The sequence below is a fragment of the Anomaloglossus baeobatrachus genome, chromosome 3 (genome assembly GCF_048569485.1).
Source record: "Anomaloglossus baeobatrachus isolate aAnoBae1 chromosome 3, aAnoBae1.hap1, whole genome shotgun sequence".
Classification (NCBI taxonomy): domain Eukaryota; kingdom Metazoa; phylum Chordata; class Amphibia; order Anura; family Aromobatidae; genus Anomaloglossus; species Anomaloglossus baeobatrachus.
In genome coordinates, this window is record NC_134355.1 from 406,952,413 (window position 1) to 406,973,045 (window position 20,633).

Consider the following 20,633-nt stretch of genomic DNA (forward strand, 5'->3'; position numbering starts at 1 on the left):
TCTATTAACTTTTGTGAAGCCCCCAGAGGCTCAAAGTGCTCAATAAACATCTAGATAAATTCCATGAGGGGTCTAGTTTCCAAAATGGGGTCAGATGTGGGGGAGCTCCACTGTTTCGGCACCTCAGGGGGACTCCAAACGCAACATGGAATACGCTAATTATCCCAGACAATTTTGCGTTTGAAACGTCAAATGACGCTCCTTGCCTTCCGAGCCCTGCTGTGTGCCCAAACATTTGATTTCCACCACATATGAGGTATCTGCGTACTCAGGAGAAATTGCACAATACATTTTATGGTGAAATTTTTCCTGATACCCTTGTGAAAAAAAAAAGCTACCTGGTTGAAGTAACAATTTTGTGGTAAAAAAAATTTTTTTTATTTTCACGGCTCAACTCTATTAACTTTTGTGAAGCCCCCAGAGGCTCAAAGTGCTCAATAAACATCTAGATAAATTCCATGAGGGGTCTAGTTTCCAAAATGGGGTCACATGTGGGGGAGCTCCACTGTTTCGGCACCTCAGGGGCTCTCCAAACACAACATGGTGCGGCTAACGATTCCAGCTAATTTTCTATTCAAAAAAGTCAAATGGCGCTCCTTCCCTTCCGAGTCCTGCCGTGCGCCCAAACAGTGGTTTTTCGCCACATATGAGGTATCTGCGTGTTCAGTAGAAATTGCCCAACAAATTTTGGGGGTTCATTTAATCCTGCTACCCTTGTGAATATGCAATATTTGAGGCTAAATTAACATTTTTGTTGCAAAAAGTAAAATGTTCATTTTCTCCTTCCACATTGCTTTAGTTACTGTGAAGCACCTGAAGGGTTAATAACCTTGAATGTGGTTTTGAATAGCCTGAGGGGTGCCGTTTTTGGAATGGTGTCACTTTTGGGTGTTTTGTGTCATGTAGACTTTTCAAAATCGCTTCAAATGTGATGTGGTCCCTAAGAAAAGTGGCTTTGTAAATTTTGTTGTAAAAATGAGAAATTGCTCATAAACTTTGAACCCCTATAACTTCCTTAAATTTTTTTTTTTTCCCAAAATTGTTCTGATGTAAAGTAGACATGTGGGAAATGTTATTTATTAATTATTTTGTGTCATATGTCTCGTTGGTTTTAGAGCATAAAAATTCAAAGTTTGAAAATTACAAAATTTTCAAAATTTATGCGAAATCTCCGTTTTTTTCACAAAGAAATGCAAAAAATATCGGCCTAAATTTACCACTAACATGAAGCCCAATATGTCACGAAAAAACAATCTCAGAATCACCGGGATCCGCTGAAGCGTTCCAGAGTTATAACCTCATAAAGTGACACTGGTCAGAATTGCAAAAAATGGCCTGGTCTTTAGGGTCAAAATAGGCTTGGGGCTGAAGGGGTTAATTCCAATGAAAGGAGTTAAGGTGTACTTAATTATTCACAAATTGGTTTTATATTTTGGTCTAGTTTTGTTAAGTAAATAATGACACTGTACTTTTGTTGTGTTGTTGTGTACTTAAAGTTATATTTATCTTCTTTGTAGACCTTCTAAGAACCAAGGGACAACTCGTCAGTGTCTTCAACAGAATACTGTTCTAAAACACATTAAGAATTCCCAAAATGTTCCCCAATATGGTATTGCACACAGATCTAGCAACTTTTGGAATTTCACCAGTTTAAATCAGCCCTACCAGAATGGATGAAACTGGGGAGGGCCTGCGCCATGACGGGGCATTGCTATGGCTGTCCTTCAATTTCAGCAAAAGCAGTGGCATGTTGTCTGACTGGAGGGACATTTCTGGTGCAAACCACTAACAAGAAGTGCCTAATGAATTAAATGGAGTGAACTCAGCACATCTTAGTCCTGCACGGCAATGATTAAAGGCCACGTCTCACTAAGCGACATCGCTGCTGAGTCATTTTTTTTGTGATGCAACAGCATTCTTGCTAGCGATGTCGCTGTGTGTGAAATTCAGCAATGACCTGGCCTCTGCTATGAGGTCGCCGGTCATTGCTGAATGTCCTGGACCATTTTTTGGTCATTGTTCTCCCACTGTGAAGCGCACATCACTGTGTTTGACAGCGAGATAGCAACGATCTGAATGTGCAGGGAGCAGGGAGCCGGCTTCTGCGGACGCTGGTAACCAAGGTACACATCGGGTAACCAAGCAAAGGCTTTGCTTGGTTACCCGATATTTACCTTGGTTACCAGCGTCCGCAGCTTCTAGAAGCCGGCTCCCTGCTCCCTGCACATTGTAGCCAAGGTACACATCCGGTAACTATAAGCAAAGCACTTTGCTTAGTAACCCGATGTGTACCATGGTTACGAAGCACAGCGTCGTTACACGGGTCGCTGGTGGCAGGGGGCTGATCTCTGATCACTGTGGAGATCTGCCTGTTTGACAGCTCACCAGCGACCTGTGTAGTGCCACTTCAGCAATCTCTGCCAGGTCAGGTCGCTGGTGGGATCCCTGGAACGTCGCTTAGTGTTACGGTACCTTTAGACTGCCGCACGAGACACCAGCCATAATAAAGTGGGACCAAAATGTTAACTTTGTTTTAGTTGGTAAAATCAAAGAGGTTGTCCTTATTTTTTATCATGACTGTACAATCTCAGAGAGTGGCATAGTATGCTCTTTCACACAAAAGTTTCTTGGCTCACAGATTTTAGAACAAGTATAAGTACTGTGACATTACAGTCTTCACTCTTAGGATTCTAGTAATTGCAGGTAATTAATTCAAAAATCTTATATTGCTCCTAAGATCAGTGAGTCATCTAATGTTCTTGATTTGTTAAATTGATAACGTAGTAAAATTATTAAGTGATGTACCAATTATATAGTGGCAGATGTGTTTTTTGTATAGCAGTAATTCAATAGAAGACTAGCAGCGTTTCAAGTCCACCTGGAAAATGTTGAAAATATAGAAATGTTCTGAAAGGCATTACTGCCCTTAAATGATTTTCCATTAAATGAACATCTCAGGTCTTTACTGTAGGCCCACACTAATTGCTCATGTTTTATGAATGGCAGCAGAACTGAAAATGTTCACTATGCAAATGTCTGCTTTTAGGAGAATTATATATTAGAAAATGCACACTATGGTATTATTGTTCTAACAGAGCTACAAAACTACATGCATAAAAACCTTCTGGGCCCTACTGTACTTGCCTTTACCTCTACCTTTATTTGGGAAAATTAATCAAAGTTCCGTCAGAAGCCACATTATTATAAAGGTAGGAGCTATTGTCCATAGTACGGCACTAATTATAGGCATTGTGTGGTCGCACACAATGTGCCAGAACGTCAGCTGGATATCTTGCGGCCACATGAGTTTCTGCACAGTTCTCATTCTTCAGCTTAGTGATTATCACAGTGCAATAAAATAACGCCTACAAAAAAAGTTTTTAATATAAAGTTGTTGTGCTGCAACTTTACATTTTTGCTTCATATTTGCTTTGAGTATTTGGGCATTTAGTTTTAACTCCTTCACCCCTTGGTGTTTTTGCGTTTTTCTGTTTTTTTCCTCTCTCTTTCTCCCTAGAGCTGTAACTTTTTTATTTTTTAAGTTAATCTTCCCATATGAGGGCTTGTTTTTTGCGGGACAAGTTTTAAATGAAAACATAAGTTTTACCATATAGTGTAATGGAAAACGCAAAAAGATTTCAAGTGTGGAAAAACTGCAAAAAAAGTGTGCCAGCCCAATAGGTTTTGGGATATTTTATTCAGCATGTTCCCTATATGGTAAAACTGATGTCTTGCTGTGATTCCTGAGGTCGGTGTGAGTTTGTTATCACCAAACATGTATGGGTTTACTTGTATCTAAGGGGTTAAAAAAATGCACTAGTTTGTCCAAAAACAAGTTGTGTACGTTTTGCGCCATTTTCTGAAACCCGTAGCATTCTCATTTTTCTGGATCTATGGCTCAGTGATGGCTTATTTTTTCCATCTTGAGATGACGTTTTTAATGGTACTATTTTTCTGCAGATGCTACGTTTTGATCGCCTGTTATTACATTTTACACAAAATTTGCAGCGACCAAAAAACTTAATTTTGGAGTTTGGAATTTTTTTGCTACTATGCCGTTTACCGATCAGATTAATTGATTTTATATTTTGATGGATCGGGCGTTTCTGAATGCAGCGATATTAAATATGTGTATATTTTTTTGAACCCTTTAATTTTCAATAGGGCGAATGAGGGGTGATTTGAACTTTTAGTTTTTTTAGTTTTTTTTAATTTTTTAAAACTTTTTTTAACTTTTTTTTCATTTTACTAGGTCCCTTAGGAGACTATACCGATCAGTAATCTGATCGCTCTTCCATTTCTCCAGATCACAGCTACACAGCTGAGATCTGCAGATATGGTGCTTTACCATCAATGTCAGCGCTCTGCCAGCATTGAGAGAAAGTGACTCATGATAGCTACAGGCGTCACCACATGACCCTGTGCTACCATGGCAACCACCAGATGTCACGTGACTTCCAATGGGGGCGGGTAAGTCATTGTTATGGCTACGTGCATATACATATCCCTGCCAGATTTTGGCAGTGAGATGTAAGAGGTTAATAGTCATGGGTGGAATGCGATTCCTGGTACGTCATGGGTTGTGAAGAGGTTAAATAGCCAAACGTCATGAACTATAAATCTGCATAAAAATTATTAAATATGAATGAAGACTAAAGCCTTGACTCATCATTTTACATGCCAGTCATAATGAAGGTTGTGCTAGAGTAAGTAAAATTCACCAAATTCAATAAGAGACATGGGTATCTTACTGAATATAGCTAGTTTGGGCCATTTAGGAAATGTACTCCAGTCAGAGAAATTCAAAAGTAAAACCATTCCTAAACATTTTAAGGAATTTCCCAATTGCGATCCAAAAGGTTTATCAACGTGGAATTGATCCCGTTTATTTGGGCATTAGAGATGGGGACATCAAGCATAGACTTCAAAAGTAGACACTCTGGACAGTCACCCTCAATACAGTAGCACCACACAGTCTTAAAGGGAACCTGTCACCACTTTTTTGGCGTATAAGCTGCGGCCACCACCACCAGGCTCTTATATACAGCATTCCAACATGCTGTATATAAGTGCCCAGGCCACTGTGAGAACATAAAAAACCCTTTATAATACTTACCTAACGGTTGCTCGGTTGGCCAGATGGGCGTCTCCGTTCTCCAGTGCTGGCGATGCCTCTTTCAGCCATCTTAGTCCTCCTTCTTCTCTAGCTACGGTGAATGACGCATCCGACGTCATACACACTCGTCGGCATTCATGTCCTGTGCAGGGCAGATCAAAGTACTGCAGTGCACCTGTGCAGGACCGGCGAGTGTGTATGACGTAGGACGCGTCATGCACACAGGAGTCAGAAGGAGGATGAAGATAGCCAAAAGAGGAGGCGCCGGCACCGGAGAATGGAGAGGCCCATATGGCGAACCGCGCGACTGTTAGGTAAGTGTTATAAAGTGTTTTTTATGTTCTCACAGCAGCCTGGGCTCTTATATACAGCATGTTAGAATGCTGTATATAAGAGCCCAGTTGTGGTGGCCGCAGCTTATATGCCAAAAAGTGGTGACAGGTTCCCTTTAATGAAGGAGACAGTTTAAAATCTTTGCTATAAATAAACCCTATTTTATTGTATTTGTGGGCCTTTTTTATTTGTTTATGCCTTATTTATCCTTACATTTATGTTTTATTGTCTGTGCCCTTCAAGTTTGGTTATTGTGTACATCTCAATTCCCTGTATGTTTGGATTCTGTGCCTGCACAAAGTGGGAGCACGGTTTGCTTTGCAGTCATTGACGTTATGATGGATTTGACAGTAATTAGTTTCGCGAGCATTACATTCTTCGCAGATTGACATCATTATATGTTGCATATATCTTTTTTGTTGCAGCATGCTAGTTTCTGCTGCTGTTTCACCATAGGCCTGTTTTTTTTTGTCCTAGAATGTTATCAATCTTTTTGACACTGATGATATTGCTTATTTTATATAATTGCGTTCACATTTATATTGTTTATTCTGATATACTTTTATATATTATTCTTTGATTATGGTCCTTCACTATCACTCCTTTTGGATGTGCACTTTTTTATTAATATACAGTATGCTTCATTGAAGTAACTACTTCCTTACTCATTCTGCTCTACTTTTTCTAACAGCTAAGGCTACGTTCACACATCAGTTTTCTGCATTCAGGCACAATCCTTTTTTTTCCTGATCCAACGGATCTGGCAAAAAATGTAAATACCGTATCCACCGGATCCGTTTTTTAACGGATCCGTTATGCCGGATGCATAAAAAAACGGATGGATCCGGTGGATCCGTTTTGCATCCGTTTTTGCATCTGTTTTGTCCGTTTTTTTTGCTGGATGCGTTTTTTTAAAACATTGGAGCATGCGCAGTTTACAAAAACAGATCCGGCAGCCGCATCTGTTTTTTTCCGCATTGCGACGGATCCGGCGTCCATAGGCTCTCATCGTAAAATATGCCGTATCGCGCCGGATCCGGCGCGATGCGTTTTTTTTGCCGGACAAAAAAACGTTGCAAGATACGTTGCCTCCAGCCGCAGCTTTAATTAATTTTGCCGCATCCGGAAAAAAACGGATGCAACGCAAAGCCATCAGGCACAATCAAGTAACAATGCAAATCTATGGGGATAAACCAGATGCGGTACCGGATCTGTTTTACCCCTTTTTTTCCGGATTGTGCCTGATGGAAAGAAACTGATGTGTGAAAGTAGCCTAATATGAATGAATATCAACTTGTATGAAAAATCTACAGGCCACAGGATGTTTCTCTTTTGGAGTTGTTGAAACATTTGTTTCCAATAGATTACACTCTAAACTACCATAGTAAAGAAGATGGTGTAAGGCTTGTCCGAACCCCAGCAAAAAATAATACTTGGTTATGCACCAAGGGGGCTATTGACTATAATGATGACATAGTAGTCATGTGCTAATTGTGGAATGTAGGAGACATTTACATTTCATACAGTTTAATACACAATCTGGAGTTATTGGAAGATATGGGGATTAAGAATTGAAACATTCCTATACAAGACAACACACATTTATGCAATGATTCAAGAGCAGAGATCTGCTATTGACTAACAATAGAAGAAAGGGTATACTAGGTGAACACAAATGTATCAACCCTTCATTTTTTTTTAATATGGTCTATGACTCATAAATCAAATTCAATACAATATTACAACATGCTATCAAAACCCAGGGATGCAATCTAAACAAACCAGTGTGTTTCAACACTTAGAAACACATATAGTATAAATATCTCATAACAGAGTATCCCAACATCTTGTTTGGTTTTGCTAATCATCATACTCTACATAACTTTGGATATGCTGAGCCAAGGGAAAAATGAAAGAAAGGTAATTTTGTTTGTTCCTCTATACAGTTGAAATTTGTACAGTACATTGGTCAAATACAAGGCAAAATTATATTTCTGTTGACAATATTTGTCCAATGATATTTTATGGGTGCATTTCACATATAGTTGTATATGATAAATGAAGTGAGATCGTTTATGGGATGGTGGTGTATGAGGGAAAACAAGAGTAAATTCCCACTGATACAGTACTAAGAATGAACCCGGTATAGACAATGGACCCAAATATGGTTCTTCTATAGGGCCTTATGCATTGCTTTAGTAAACTTTCACTTACAAACTGATTACACTTTGTAGTAGACTATATTTTAAGGGAATCTGTGAGCAGGTTTTTGCTATCTCATCTGAGAGCAGCATGATGTTGGCAAAGAAACCCTGAGTTCAACAATGTAACAATGTAGATTACTGTTTGCAGCTGTTCTGACACAGTTAAAGACTTTATTTTTTGTATGTAACAGAGCTCTGGGAGTTGTCCCACCAACACCACACTTACAGTTCCCATTTCCATAGACAGACTGTGCTAATCACAGAAGGGGAGCAGTCGGACTACAACTTACATGCTGCTGAGACCCACTAATGATAACAATAAAAGGCTTAAACTAACATTGTAGATAAACAAAAAAAGACTGTGGGATAAAATACGTAGGGATGAATTCTTTGTTTTAACTCATGCAGCATGTTGTCTTCAGATTATGTTGCAGAAACCTGCTAACATAGTCCCTTTTAGTCTCAGCACTAGATAATGAATAATTGATTTTCCATATGTAAGATCAATATTAAGGATTAGTTAAAAAACCTCATACATAAGCTGTTAAGAGGATAAAGAAAGACAATTTGAAATTTAGGGGACAATTCGAAATAATCTGATTAATTTACGGGAACACTCACCTTCCCATCGTTCATCACAGACAGTGAATAATATTGTTTTATTGGCTAAGTCTGGAAACACACTTTTACGCTCCATGACGATTGCCTGAGGGATCATTATAACGCAAGACACAATCCAAATAATGATGATGCTGTTTCTTGCTCTCTTGGCAGTACTTTTAAACATTAATGGATGGCAAATTGCATACCATCTATCCAAGGCGATACAACTGAGTGTAAGCACGGACACAGAAACTGACACAGTCTATGAAAAAAACATAAAAAGTTATACAACTATTATGAAAATGTATGTTAATTTGCATGATATTATTCATAACATAAAAACCTCACAAGTCATTTGAATTTTGTTTGAGCCTTTACTATATATATATATATATATATATATATATATATATATATATATATATATATATATATATATATATATATATATATATATATATATATATATATATATATATATATATATATATATATATTATATATATACAGTGTCTCACAAAAGTTAGTGCATCCCTCACAGTTTTATACATTTTTTATTATCTTTTCATGGGATAACACTGAAGATATGACCGTTTGACTCAATGTATATTATTCAGTGTACAGCTTGTATAAAAGTTTAAATTTGGTGTGAGCTCTAAATAACTCAACACACAGCCATTAATGTCTAAACCATGGGCAACAAAACTGAGTATACCCTTATGTGAAAATGGCCAAATGGCCAAATTCTGCCCAATTTTCCCTCCCCGATGTCATGTGACTCAATAGTGTAAAAAGGTCTCAGGTGTGAATGTGGAGCAGGTGTGTTAAATAGAGATGAGCGAACCGGTCCCGGTTCGGCTCGAGGTCGGTTCGCCGAACGGAGGTCCCTTCGAGTTCGGCTCGTCGAACGTTCGACGAACCGAACTCGAACTGCATAGGAAACAATGGCAGGCAATCACAAACACAGAAAAACACCTAGAAAACACCCTCAAAGGTGTCCAAAAGGTGACAAACAACTCAAACACATGGGAAAGTGACAAGGACATATACTCATGCGAAAACAAAACAGCTGGACAAGGAAAAAGAGGAGGACACACAGATATATGAGTATATGCAAGGAAACATCGATTCCATTATTGTGCAACTTGAGCCCTGCTCATTTTAGGCTTCAAATCTTGATAAATTGCCTGAGCTCGCCACGTACGCCTTGGGGATCTTGTCGTGTCCTGCAGCCAGCGTTCTCTTGGAACCTGTCTTCAGTGCTGCTGGGGGTCTGCTGGCAGATAAGCACACATGTCTGTCCACTGACAATGTGGACATGGCTCTCAGAGGACTTTTCTTCCCCTGGGTCAGCCAGGGGACGGGAAAGGCACGCGTATTTTTGAGAGTGCTTCATGCAAAGCATCTTTTTCTTTTTCAAAAGGGGGCTCAACCGATGCCAGTCAAGTGGGGTGTGTGTGGCCCAGTTAGTGGAAACGAGGGAGACTGTGGTTGGAGTCCCCTCGCTGTGTTTCTAAAAGAACCAAGATGAACAAGTCATGGCTCTCAGAGGACTTTTCTTCCCCTGGGTCAGCCAGGGGACGGGAAAGGCACGCGTATTTTTGAGAGTGCTTCATGCAAAGCATATTTTTCATCTTGAAAATTGGGTCAACTGATGCCAGTCAAGTGGGGGGGGTGTAGCCCAATTAGTGGCAACGAGGGAGACTGTGGTTGGAGTCCCCTCGCTGTGTCTCTAAAAGAACCAAGATGAACAAGTCATGGCTCTCAGAGGACTTTTCTTCCCCTGGGTCAGCCAGGGGACGGGAAAGGCACGCGTATTTTTGAGAGTGCTTCATGCAAAGCATCTTTTTCATTTTGAAAAGGGGCATCAACTGATGTCATTCAAGAGGGGTGTGTGTGGCCCATTTAGTGGAAACGAGGGAGACTGTGGTTGGAGTCCCTTCGCTGTGTTTCTAAAAGAACCAAGATGAACAAGTCATGGCTCTCACAGGACTTTTCTTCCCCTGGGTCAGCCAGGGAACGGGAAAGGCACGCGTATTTTTGAGAGTGCTTCATGCAAAGCATCTTTTTCTTTTTCAAAAGGGGGGTCAACCGATGCCAGTCAAGTGGGGTGTGTGTGGCCCAGTTAGTGGCAACGAAGGAGACTGTGGTTGGAGTCCCCTCGCTGTGTCTCTAAAAGAACCAAGATGAACAAGTCATGGCTCTCAGAGGACTTTTCTTCCCCTGGGTCAGCCAGGGGACGGGAAAGGCACGCGTATTTTTGAGAGTGCTTCATGCAAAGCATCTTTTTCTTTTTCAAAAGGGGGGTCAACCGATGCCAGTCAAGTGGGGTGTGTGTGGCCCAGTTAGTGGCAACGAAGGAGACTGTGGTTGGAGTCCCCTCGCTGTGTTTCTAAAAGAACCAAGATGAACAAGTCATGGCTCTCAGCGGACTTTTCTTCCCCTGGGTCAGCCAGGGGACGGGAAAGGCACGCGTATTTTTGAGAGTGCTTCATGCAAAGCATATTTTTCATCTTGAAAATTGGGTCAACTGATGCCAGTCAAGTGGGGGGGGTGTAGCCCAATTAGTGGCAACGAGGGAGACTGTGGTTGGAGTCCCCTCGCTGTGTCTCTAAAAGAACCAAGATGAACAAGTCATGGCTCTCAGAGGACTTTTCTTCCCCTGGGTCAGCCAGGGGACGGGAAAGGCACGCGTATTTTTGAGAGTGCTTCATGCAAAGCATCTTTTTCTTTTTCAAAAGGGGGGTCAACCGATGCCAGTCAAGTGGGGTGTGTGTGGCCCAGTTAGTGGCAACGAAGGAGACTGTGGTTGGAGTCCCCTCGCTGTGTTTCTAAAAGAACCAAGATGAACAAGTCATGGCTCTCAGAGGACTTTTCTTCCCCTGGGTCAGCCAGGGGACGGGAAAGGCACGCGTATTTTTGAGAGTGCTTCATGCAAAGCATCTTTTTCTTTTTCAAAAGGGGGGTCAACCGATGCCAGTCAAGTGGGGTGTGTGTGGCCCAGTTAGTGGCAACGAAGGAGACTTTGGTTGGAGTCCCCTCGCTGTGTTTCTAAAATAACCAAGATGAACAAGTCATGGCTCTCAGAGGACTTTTCTTCCCCTGGGTCAGCCAGGGGACGGGAAAGGCACGCGTATTTTTGAGAGTGCTTCATGCAAAGCATCTGTTTCATTTTGAAAAGGGGATCAACCGATGCCAGTCAAGTGGGGTGTGTGTGGCCCAGTTAGTGGAAACGAGGGAGACTGTGGTTGGAGTCCCCTCGCTGTGTTTCTAAAAGAACCAAGATGAACAAGTCATGGCTCTCAGAGGACTTTTCTTCCCCTGGGTCAGCCAGGGGACGGGAAAGGCACGCGTATTTTTGAGAGTGCTTCATGCAAAGCATCTTTTTCTTTTTCAAAAGGGGGCTCAACCGATGCCAGTCAAGTGGGGTGTGTGTGGCCCAGTTAGTGGAAACGAGGGAGACTGTGGTTGGAGTCCCCTCGCTGTGTTTCTAAAAGAACCAAGATGAACAAGTCATGGCTCTCAGAGGACTTTTCTTCCCCTGGGTCAGCCAGGGGACGGGAAAGGCACGCGTATTTTTGAGAGTGCTTCATGCAAAGCATCTGTTTCATTTTGAAAAGGGGATCAAGTGATGCCAGTCAAGTGGGGTGTGTGTGGCCCAATTAGTGGCAACGAGGGAGACTGTGGTTGGAGTCCCCTCGCTGTGTTTCTAAAAGAACCAAGATGAACAAGTCATGGCTCTCAGAGGACTTTTCTTCCCCTGGGTCAGCCAGGGGACGGGAAAGGCACGCGTATTATTGAGAGTGCTTCATGCAAAGCATATTTTTCATCTTGAAAATTGGGTCAACTGATGCCAGTCAAGTGGGGTGTGTGTGGCACAGTTAGTGTAAACGAGGGAGACTGTGGTTGGAGTCCCCTCGCTGTGTCTCTAAAAGAACCAAGATGAACAAGTCATGGCTCTCAGCGGACTTTTCTTCCCCTGGGTCAGCCAGGGGACGGGAAAGGCACGTGTATTTTTGAGAGTGCTTCATGCAAAGCATCTTTTTCTTTTTCAAAAGGGGGGTCAACCGATGCCAGTCAAGTGGGGTGTGTGTGGCCCAGTTAGTGGAAACGAAGGAGACTGTGGTTGGAGTCCCCTCGCTGTGTTTCTAAAAGAACCAAGATGAACAAGTCATGGCTTTCAGCGGACTTTTCTTCCCCTGGGTCAGCCAGGGGACGGGAAAGGCACGCGTATTTTTGAGAGTGCTTCATGCAAAGCATATTTTTCATCTTGAAAATTGGGTCAACTGATGCCAGTCAAGTGGGGAGGGGTGTAGCCCAATTAGTGGCAACGAGGGAGACTGTGGTTGGAGTCCCCTCGCTGTGTCTCTAAAAGAACCAAGATGAACAAGTCATGGCTCTCAGAGGACTTTTCTTCCCCTGGGTCAGCCAGGGGACGGGAAAGGCACGCGTATTTTTGAGAGTGCTTCATGCAAAGCATCTTTTTCTTTTTCAAAAGGGGGGTCAACCGATGCCAGTCAAGTGGGGTGTGTGTGGCCCAGTTAGTGGCAACGAAGGAGACTGTGGTTGGAGTCCCCTCGCTGTGTTTCTAAAAGAACCAAGATGAACAAGTCATGGCTCTCACAGGACTTTTCTTCCCCTGGGTCAGCCAGGGGACGGGAAAGGCACGCGTATTTTTGAGAGTGCTTCATGCAAAGCATCTTTTTCTTTTTCAAAAGGGGGGTCAACCGATGCCAGTCAAGTGGGGTGTGTGTGGCCCAGTTAGTGGCAACGAAGGAGACTTTGGTTGGAGTCCCCTCGCTGTGTTTCTAAAATAACCAAGATGAACAAGTCATGGCTCTCAGCGGACTTTTCTTCCCCTGGGTCAGCCACGGGACGGGAAAGGCACGCGTATTTTTGAGAGTGCTTCATGCAAACCATCTTTTTCTTTTTCAAAAGGGGGCTCAACCGATGCCAGTCAAGTGGGGTGTGTGTGGCCCAGTTAGTGGAAACGAGGGAGACTGTGGTTGGAGTCCCCTCGCTGTGTTTTACATGCTTTTAGAAGGGCATGACATGGCTTGGAGGTTGACTTTCATCATCTGCAAACTGTTGGCTACCAAAATGCTGCCTTTCCAACAACTGTGGTTATAGACAATGAGGAACATACTGATGAAGATGAGACGCAGATACCCGATTGGGATGACAACTTAAATATTCGGTCAGGGCAAGAAGAGGCTCGGTCTGAGGGGGAGGGGAGTGCAAACACAACAATTGATGATGAAGTCCTAGATCCCACCTACTGTCAACCCACAGTCAGACACTCGAGGAGGTCAACAGAGGCGGTGGAGGAGGATGCAACCGACGTCGAAGTAACCTTGCGCCTTCCTGGACACAGTCGGAGCACTGGTAGCACGTCTACAACTGCATCCTCAGCCACCACTCTGCCTCTGAGCATTATTCGGGGTGGATCAACAGGTCGCATGGCCTCTAAGCCTTGCCTAGCCTGGTCCTTTTTTGACATAAAAAAAGATCGCCCTAATTATGTGATCTGTAACATTTGGCATGGTTATCTTAGTAGAGGGCAAAACCTCAGCAGTTTGACAACTTCTTCCATGAATCGTCACATGAATAAATATCATATGGCCTGGTGGGAAGCTCACCGTGCTGCAATGCGGCCTAGCGGAGCCAACCATCCACCGCCTGCCCCTTCCAGTGCATCCGCGCGCTCGTCATCTTCTAGGACTGTGGGGACAGCTGTCACACCTGTTTTTCCACCCACAACTTCCACCACTGTAACCGCAACAGGCAGTTTGCTTGGTAGGTCGTCAGTTGGTTTGGAAGGGGAAACAAGTGATTGTGTACAGCTCTCTCAAACATCGATAGCACCAACGTTGGATGAAGGCAACATCATGTCTCCGCCTGCACTTTCCTCACAAACCTGCATTTTTCCAGGGACACCCTACTCAACACCGTCTACACACAGCAGCCAGATCTCTGTCCCTCAGATGTGGTCAAATCAAAGGCCACTTCCTGCGACCCATGACAAAGCTAAGAGGTTGACTCTATCCCTCTGTAAGCTGTTGCCTTCCGAAATGCTGCCTTTCCGCCTAGTGGACACACAGGATTTTAGAGACCTTATGTCTGTCGCTGTGCCCCAGTACCAGATGCCTAGTCGCCACTACTTCTCTAAGAAAGGTGTGCCCGCGCTACACCAGCATGTCACACACAACATCACCGCTTCCTTGAGAAACTCTGTGTGTGAACGGGTGCATTTCACCACCGATACTTGGACCAGTAAGCATGGACAGGGACGTTACATGTCGCTGACTGGCCACTGGGTAACTATGGTGATAGATGGTGAAGGGTCTGCTGCACAAGTCTTGCCGTCCCCACGACTTGTGTGTCAATCCTCTGTCTGTCCAAGTTCCGCCACTGCTTCTGCATCCTCCACCTCATCTGGGTCCTCCACCTCCGCCCCAAGCCTGCCTGGTCAGGCCACCAGCGTTCTCACTGCGCAGAAGGAATCACGCACCCCTCATTACTATGCTGGCAGCAGAGCGCAACGGCATCAGGCGGTCTTTAGCTTGCCATGTCTTGGGAATAAGAGTCACACAGCTGAGGAGTTGTGGTCAGCTCTGCGGTCTGAGTTTAATAAATGGTTGTCTCCACTCAACCTGCAGCCTGGTAAGGCCGTGTGCGACAATGCTGCAAACCTGGGTGCGGCCCTTCGCCTGGGCAAGGTGACACACGTACCTTGTATGGCTCACGTGTTGAACCTTGTCGTCCAGCAATTTTTAACACACTATCCCGGCCTAGATGGCCTTCTGAACAGGGCACAAAAACTGTCTGCTCACTTCCGCCGTTCAAGCGCCGCAGCTGAGCGACTTGCATCGCTCCAGAAGTCTTTCGGCCTGCCGGTTCATCGCCTGAAATGCGATGTGGCGACACGCTGGAATTCAACTCTCCACATGTTACAGCGACTGTGGCAGCACCGCAGAGCCCTGGTGCAATACGTCATGACGTATAGCCTGGGCCAACGAGATGCAGAGGTGGGGCAGATCACCCTGATGGACTGGTCTCAGATCAAGGACCTATGCACCCTTCTGCACAGTTTCGACATGGCGACGAATATGTTTAGCGCTGACAATGCCATTATCAGCATGACGATTCCAGTCATTTACATGCTGGAGCACACGCTAAACACTATTCGGAGTCAGGGGGTGGGACAACATGAAGGGGAGGAACTACAGGAGGATTCATATGCGCAAGACACAACAACATCACCAAGGTCCAGACGTTCATCATCACCAACGCGGCAGGCATGGGACCATGGGGGACAGGGATCAACAAGGGCACATGGTAGCAGGCGAGATGTTGAGGAAGGTGCAGGAGGACATGAAGATATGGAGGACGAACTGTCCATGGACATGGAAGACTCAGCAGATGAGGGGGACCTTGGTCAAATTTCAGTTGAAAGAGGTTGGGGGGAGATGTCAGAGGAAGAAAGAACGGTTAGCACCTCTATGCCACAAACACAGCGTGGACTTGGTCCGCATGGCTGCGCAAGACACATGAGTGCCTTCTTGTTGCACTAACTCCAACATGACCCTCGAATTGTCAAAATTAGAAGTGATGATGACTACTGGCTTGCAACACTATTAGATCCCCGGTACAAGTCCAAATTTTGTGACATAATTCCAGCCATAGAAAGGGACGCACTTATGCAGGAGTATCAGCAGAAGCTGTTACTCGATCTGAGATCCGCTTTTCCACCAAACAACCGTGCAGGTGCAGGGAGGGAATCTCCCAGTTGTAACTTGACAAACATGGGATGGTCTCGTCATCTTCAACAGTCTACACGTACCAGTAGGACCGTATCTGGTGCTGGTAACAGCAATTTAATGGAATCTTTTCATAATTTTTTTAGACCCTCCTTTGCAAGGCCACCAGAGACAACAAGTCTGACACATAGTCAACGGCTGGAGAGGATGATACAGGAGTATCTACAAATGAACATCGATGCCATGACTTTGCAAATAGAGCTTTGCTCATTTTGGGCTTCAAATCTAGAAAAATGGCCAGAGCTATCCAGTTACGCCTTGGAGATTTTGTCGTGTACAGCTGCCAGCGTTGTCTCTGAACGTGTCTTCAGTGCTGCTGGGTGTGTGCTGACAGATAAGCGCACGCGTCTGTCCAGTGACAATGTGGACAGACTGACATTCATCAAAATTAACAAGTCATGTATCCAGAAGGAATTTACAACCCCTGTGTCATCCTGGGGAGAGTAAATGCTTGTGGATTTGGAATGTGCTTGATGCAAATCTAGCTGTGAAGTGTACAACTATGGCACAACTGCTGCCACTGAATGGGTGGGTGTGTGTGGGGCACAATTTTGGGAAAAAAGGGAGGCTCCACTTGGAGTAACCCTTGCTTACATTGTTTTTAAAAGGAGCCAAGATGACCAAGTCATGGTTCAGCAAAGACTTTATCTACCTACCCCGGTGTCATGCTGGGGACGGTTAATTATGGCGTATTTTTGAATGTGCTTGATGCAAATCAAAACATCCTGTTTGCAACTAGGGCACAAGTGCTGCCACTGATGGGGTGTCTGTGTGCCCAATTTTTGGAAAAAAGGTAGACTCCGCTTGGAGTAACCCTTGCTTGCTGTGTTTTTTAAAAATGATACAAGATGAACAGATCTGAAGGCAAGATGAAGGCAACATCATGTCTCCGCCTGCACTTTCCTCACAAACCTGCATTTTTCCAGGGACACCCTACTCAACACCGTCTACAGACAGCAGCCAGATCTCTGTCCCTCAGATGTGGTCAAATAAAAGGCCACTTCCTGCGACCCATGACAAAGCTAAGTGGTTGACTCTATCCCTCTGTAAGCTGTTGGCTACCGAAATGCTGCCTTTACGCCTAGTGGACACACAGGATTTTACAGACCTTATGTCTGTCGCTGTGCCCCAGTACCAGATGCCCAATCACCACTGCTTCTCCAAGAAAAGCATGCCCGCGCTACACCAGCATGTCGCACACAACATCACCACTTCCTTGAGAAAATCTGTGTGCGACAGGGTGCATTTCAACACAGATACTTGGACCAGTAAGCATAGACAGGGTCATTACATGTCACTGACTGGGCACTGGCAAACTATGGTGAGAGATGGAGAAGGGTCTGCTGTACAAGTCTTGCCGTCCCCACGAGTTGTTTCAATCCTTCTTGTGTATCTAGAAGTTAATACACTGCTTCTGCCTCTTCAACCTCGTGTGGGTCCTCCACCTTGGCGCAAACCCTGTGTGGTCAGGCCACCCTTCCTTGCAACTGCGCACAAGGACTACCACACACCTCCTTACTATGCTGGCAGCAGAGCTCAATGCCATCAGGCGGTCAAAGTTTTACTTTGAAATGTATGGGAAATGTGAGTCACACCGCTATTCCAGAGAATAGTAGTCAGGCAGGGTCAAAACATTAATTGAGGAACAGGAACACAATGGGACGGCCAGGACTTAATCAGAAAACAAGCAGAGGTAAAATGCGGATCGGCCAACAAGGTACATAAACAGCAAGCAGGAAAAGTAGTCAGGTAACAAGCACACAAAATCATAAAACTGAACTGGGGGTAAAATTAACCAGAGGTTCATAGCTATGTCTGGCAGTGGTCTGCAGACAGGATGGGCATAAAAAAGGGTGTGGTGTCTTCCCATTGGTTGTAGCTGAATGATGGTATTTCATCTGTGAGATACCCACCAGCTACATTCAGCCAGAGACTCTGCATCTGTCAAGGTAATGCAGCCCAGTGGGTGAGCATAACCTGCGTCCACCTGCGCCGCTGGCATCGACTACTCTCCCATCATCAGCACTATTCATGAAAGGAACACGTTGTCACCTGGCGACCGGAGTACAAATTGACGGAGCGGACTCCGTTGGTGACTTAACAGCCGTGTGCGGCAATGATGCAAACCTGGCTGCTGGCCATCCTCAGGGCAATGTGACACACGTGCCTTGTATGGCTCACGTGTTGAACCGAATTCTCCAGCAATTTTTAAAACACCATCACGGCCTACATGGACTTGTGCAGCGGGCACGCTCGCTATGTGCTCACTTCCATCGTGCGCACACAGCAGCTCAACAACTTTCATCACTCCGGAAGTCTTAGGGTCTGGCAGGTAAACGCCGGAAATGCGATGTTCCGACACGCAGGAATTGGAATCTGCACATGTTGCAGCGTGTGTGGCAGCACCGCAGAGCCCTGCTGAAATACGGTATGACATATATCCTGGGATAACTTGATCAAGAGGTGGTGCAGATCACGCTGTTGGAGTGGTGTCAGATCAAGGACCTATGCACCCTGCTACACAGTTCACAAATGTCGACGAAGATGTTTAGCACTGGCAATGTCATTCTCAGCGTGACAATTCTGGTCATCTACATGATGGAGCACACTGTAATTATTATTCGGAGTCAGGTGTTGGGACAAGAGGAAGGGGAGGAAGTACAGGAGGAGTCATATGCGGAAGGGATAACAAGATCTACGAGGTCCAGATGGTCAGCGGCACCTATGCGGCATTCATGGTGAGGGAGAGGGATTAACAAGGGTGCATAGTATCAGCAAAAAGTGTTGATGAAAGTGCAGGAGCCCATGAAGAAATGGAGGAGGAAATGGCGATGGGCATGGAAGACTCAGCAGATGAGTGAGAGCTTGCTCACATTTCGGTTGTGCGAGGTTGTGGGGAGAGGGCAGAGGAAGGAGGCACGATTCTCACCTCTCTGCCACCAACACACCAAGGACTTGGTCCTCCTGGATGCACAAGACACATGAGCGCCTTCTTGCTGCACTACCTACAACATGACCCTCGGATTGTACGAATTCAAAGTAATCCAGAATACTGGGTTGCCACACTGTTAGATCCCCGGTACAAGACAAAATTTGGCGAAATAATTCCTGCCATAGAAATGGACGCACGTATACAGGAGTATCTGCACAATGTGGTACGCAATCTTAGATCTGCTTTTCCACTAAACACCAGTGCTGCACAGAGTGAATCTCAACGCTTTGTCATGGATAGGAAGAAATGGTCTTTTACTTGTCCACATCTGAGGGACCGAGGGCTGGTTGCTGTGCTGAGATGGCGTTGAGTACGGTGTCCCTGCAGAGTTGCACTTTTGGTCATATACCAAAATGAGTTGAAAAAGGACAGATGCTGGTGGAAAGGGGAACAGGTGTGTTGGAAAGGGGAAAAAAGTTTTGGTCCGTGGATTTGGTGGTTAAGCAACAGTAACATTTGCTGAAGAAACACCATCTGTTACAGTGGGACTGGCAGATTTGGATAAAGTGGTATATACTATGTTACCGCTATATAACGAAAATTAATAAAAGAGAAAGGTATATATCCCCATCAGCAGTCAGTGTGCACCGTGCTCCCAGTTGGAAAAGGAGAGGTTGGCAACTTGAAGGTTTGGTGGAGGATACAGAGCTGTGTGGCTATGAAACTAATAGTAGCCTGAACCGAGTTAGACGCCATTCGGATCTGGAGACTGTGAGCCCTGTTAGCGTCACAGGGTCCACATGCCCACCCAGCCCAGGAACTCCCTGTTAACAACACAGGGGCCATTGAGTACGCTGACCGTGTGCGTAGGGGCACACCTGTGGACAGCAGGCGCATCAGCAGCAGCAGGCCTGTTAATGCCACTGGGCTGCACAAGCAGGACTGGTAGGACAGGAGCTGGTCTTAACCGTTCTGCGTTACCAACTGTGGTGGTGGCCTGCATCGACACCCTATCCCTGCCTACCTCTGGCCTAAAGCCGCAATGGGTTCAACACATGGAGGTGTGCTCTTTCGGAGCATAATAGAAGACTGCGCACCTCCTTGTTGGCTCCAGCCCCTTTTATAACCTGGGTCCGCCCCAAACCAGGGTGAACCACAATGCACCTCCTGGAGACAAAAGTAGAGTGACACGTCATGAGTGGCATAACTAGCGTCCTATTTGGAACCGCAACTTCAATGATGACCTCATGGCTGCCATGACCCAAACACCTCACCAGTCATCGTCTGACCATCAATAATGCGGTGACAAGTCATAGGGGTGGGCCTCTGCAAGCCATTTGGGAGGACACCTGATGCCCTGTGGTCTATATGGGACCCCCACATCAGGGCCAGGGCCAAAGAGTTCATTACCGGACCTAGTCTCTGATGCAGGAAGTGCCTGAGCATGCTCAGTAGCATGAAATACAGTCTCTGAAAAAAGACTATCAGCTTTAGCATGGTGTCTAGGCACAAAACCGGACTTAGACCCGGCACGGAATGCAAGCACCTGTGCAAAGAGGCTTTTCACACTTAGTGTGGGAGCATGCGCTGTATCCCGAAAAGAAGACTTAGCGTCAGGAATAACA

General features: G+C 44.9%; 1 protein-coding gene across 1 annotated transcript in view; it reads right to left on the minus strand.

The window, feature by feature from the left end:
* The window catches only part of HCRTR2 (hypocretin receptor 2), a 213,912-nt gene that overhangs the window by 116,355 nt on the left and 76,924 nt on the right, over positions 1 to 20,633 (minus strand). The window contains exon 3 of the mRNA XM_075338451.1: positions 8,275 to 8,518. Coding sequence (XP_075194566.1) covers positions 8,275 to 8,518 — 244 coding nt within the window. The remainder of the gene's footprint in view (positions 1 to 8,274; positions 8,519 to 20,633) is intronic.